This window comes from Triticum dicoccoides, chromosome 6B, assembly GCF_002162155.2.
Source record: "Triticum dicoccoides isolate Atlit2015 ecotype Zavitan chromosome 6B, WEW_v2.0, whole genome shotgun sequence".
Taxonomy (NCBI): domain Eukaryota; kingdom Viridiplantae; phylum Streptophyta; class Magnoliopsida; order Poales; family Poaceae; genus Triticum; species Triticum dicoccoides.
The window spans coordinates 518,714,097-518,715,615 of NC_041391.1; the positions used below are offsets into that span (position 1 = coordinate 518,714,097).

Consider the following 1,519-nt stretch of genomic DNA (forward strand, 5'->3'; position numbering starts at 1 on the left):
ATAGTCATACGGAGAGTACTAATGCCGTGTGCCTAGATAGAGGTCCGTCATGTATAGAGGAACTTTTGCCTCTCGATTGTAACCTTATTATTGATTTGGAATAAAACTCATTTACCCTCGCAAAAATAGGCTTCTGTTTGAAAAAAAAAGAAGTAGAGGAAATTATAATTTTGTGGGAGAAAACTAGCCAACATTTTTTTCCTAAAAAAATAGCCAACATTTCCTGCACCACTGGATCTTTGCATCCGTGGCCGTGCCGGGAGCGGGCATCCAGACAAATGCCAAATTGTATATCCAGTCCGTGCGATCTTTCCGCCCGGATTCAACGGAAACGCAGCGCAGGCGCAGCAGAGCCAGGGAAGGGAAGGCCGACGCAACCTTCGCTTCGCTTTCCGCAAACGTGACCGCGAAGCCGCCGTGAAGTCGCCGCCGCCTCCTCGCTCCTCCAGCTCACTCTGTAGTCCCGAGGCCGCAACAACTCTCACCCTCGCGGCCTCCGCCCATTTCAGCTCCATCGGCCGCGCCGCAACGCTTCCTGTCCAAGCCAAGCCGCGCCGCGACGCCGCCGCCACTGCCTAGCCAGCCTAGACCCCATCGGAGCCTCAGGTAGATGCGAGAGAGATCGTCTCCGGCGGCCCTGTGATGGGCAACACGTGCGGCGTCACCTTTAGATCCAAGTACTTCTCCAGCTTCCGCGGCGCGTCGCAGCGCCACGACTCGGGGTACGCGCCCGTCGCCGCTGCCGCCGCCGATGCCGACTCCCCGCCGGGCAAGCGGCCCTCGCGCCCGGCGGCCGTGGCCGACGCGGCCGCCCCGCCCCCCGCCGCCGGCATGCGCCGGGGCTCGCTCGCCCCCGCGGAGCTGACGGCCAACGTGCTCGGCCACCCCACCCCGAGCCTCCACGACCACTACCTGCTCGGGCGCAAGCTCGGGCAGGGGCAGTTCGGCACCACCTACCTCTGCACCGACCGCGCCACCGGGGCGGACTACGCCTGCAAGTCCATCGGCAAGCGCAAGCTCATCACCAAGGAGGACGTCGAGGATGTGCGCCGCGAGATCCAGATCATGCACCACCTCGCCGGTCACCGGAACGTCGTCGCCATCAAGGGCGCCTACGAGGACCAGGTCTACGTCCACATCGTCATGGAGCTCTGTGGTGGCGGCGAGCTCTTCGACCGCATCATACAGCGGGGGCATTACAGCGAGCGCAAGGCGGCCGAGCTCACGCGCATCGTTGTAGGAGTTGTCGAGGCGTGCCACTCGCTTGGGGTCATCCACAGGGATCTCAAACCTGAAAACTTCTTGCTGGCCAACAAGGATGACGACATGTCGCTTAAGGCCATCGATTTCGGCCTCTCCGTGTTCTTTAAGCCTGGTGAGTTAAATTTAACTTTCCTTCCGCTGCTGTCGAACCACCCAGAAGATATACTACCATGGAGGCAAAAATTTCAATTCAGTGTTACTGTATTAAAAAAATCAGGGTTATCTTTCAACTTTATCATTAACAGCTTCTAAGGTG

The 1,519-nt window shown here is 59.0% G+C and overlaps 1 protein-coding gene across 1 annotated transcript in view; it reads left to right on the plus strand.

Annotated features, from left to right (window-relative positions):
* The first annotated feature begins 324 nt into the window (after positions 1-324).
* LOC119323569 (calcium-dependent protein kinase 5) overlaps positions 325-1,519 on the plus strand; it is a 5,420-nt gene continuing 4,225 nt past the window's right edge. The window contains exon 1 of the mRNA XM_037597265.1: positions 325-1,375. Coding sequence (XP_037453162.1) covers positions 643-1,375 — 733 coding nt within the window. The 5' untranslated portion in view covers positions 325-642. The remainder of the gene's footprint in view (positions 1,376-1,519) is intronic.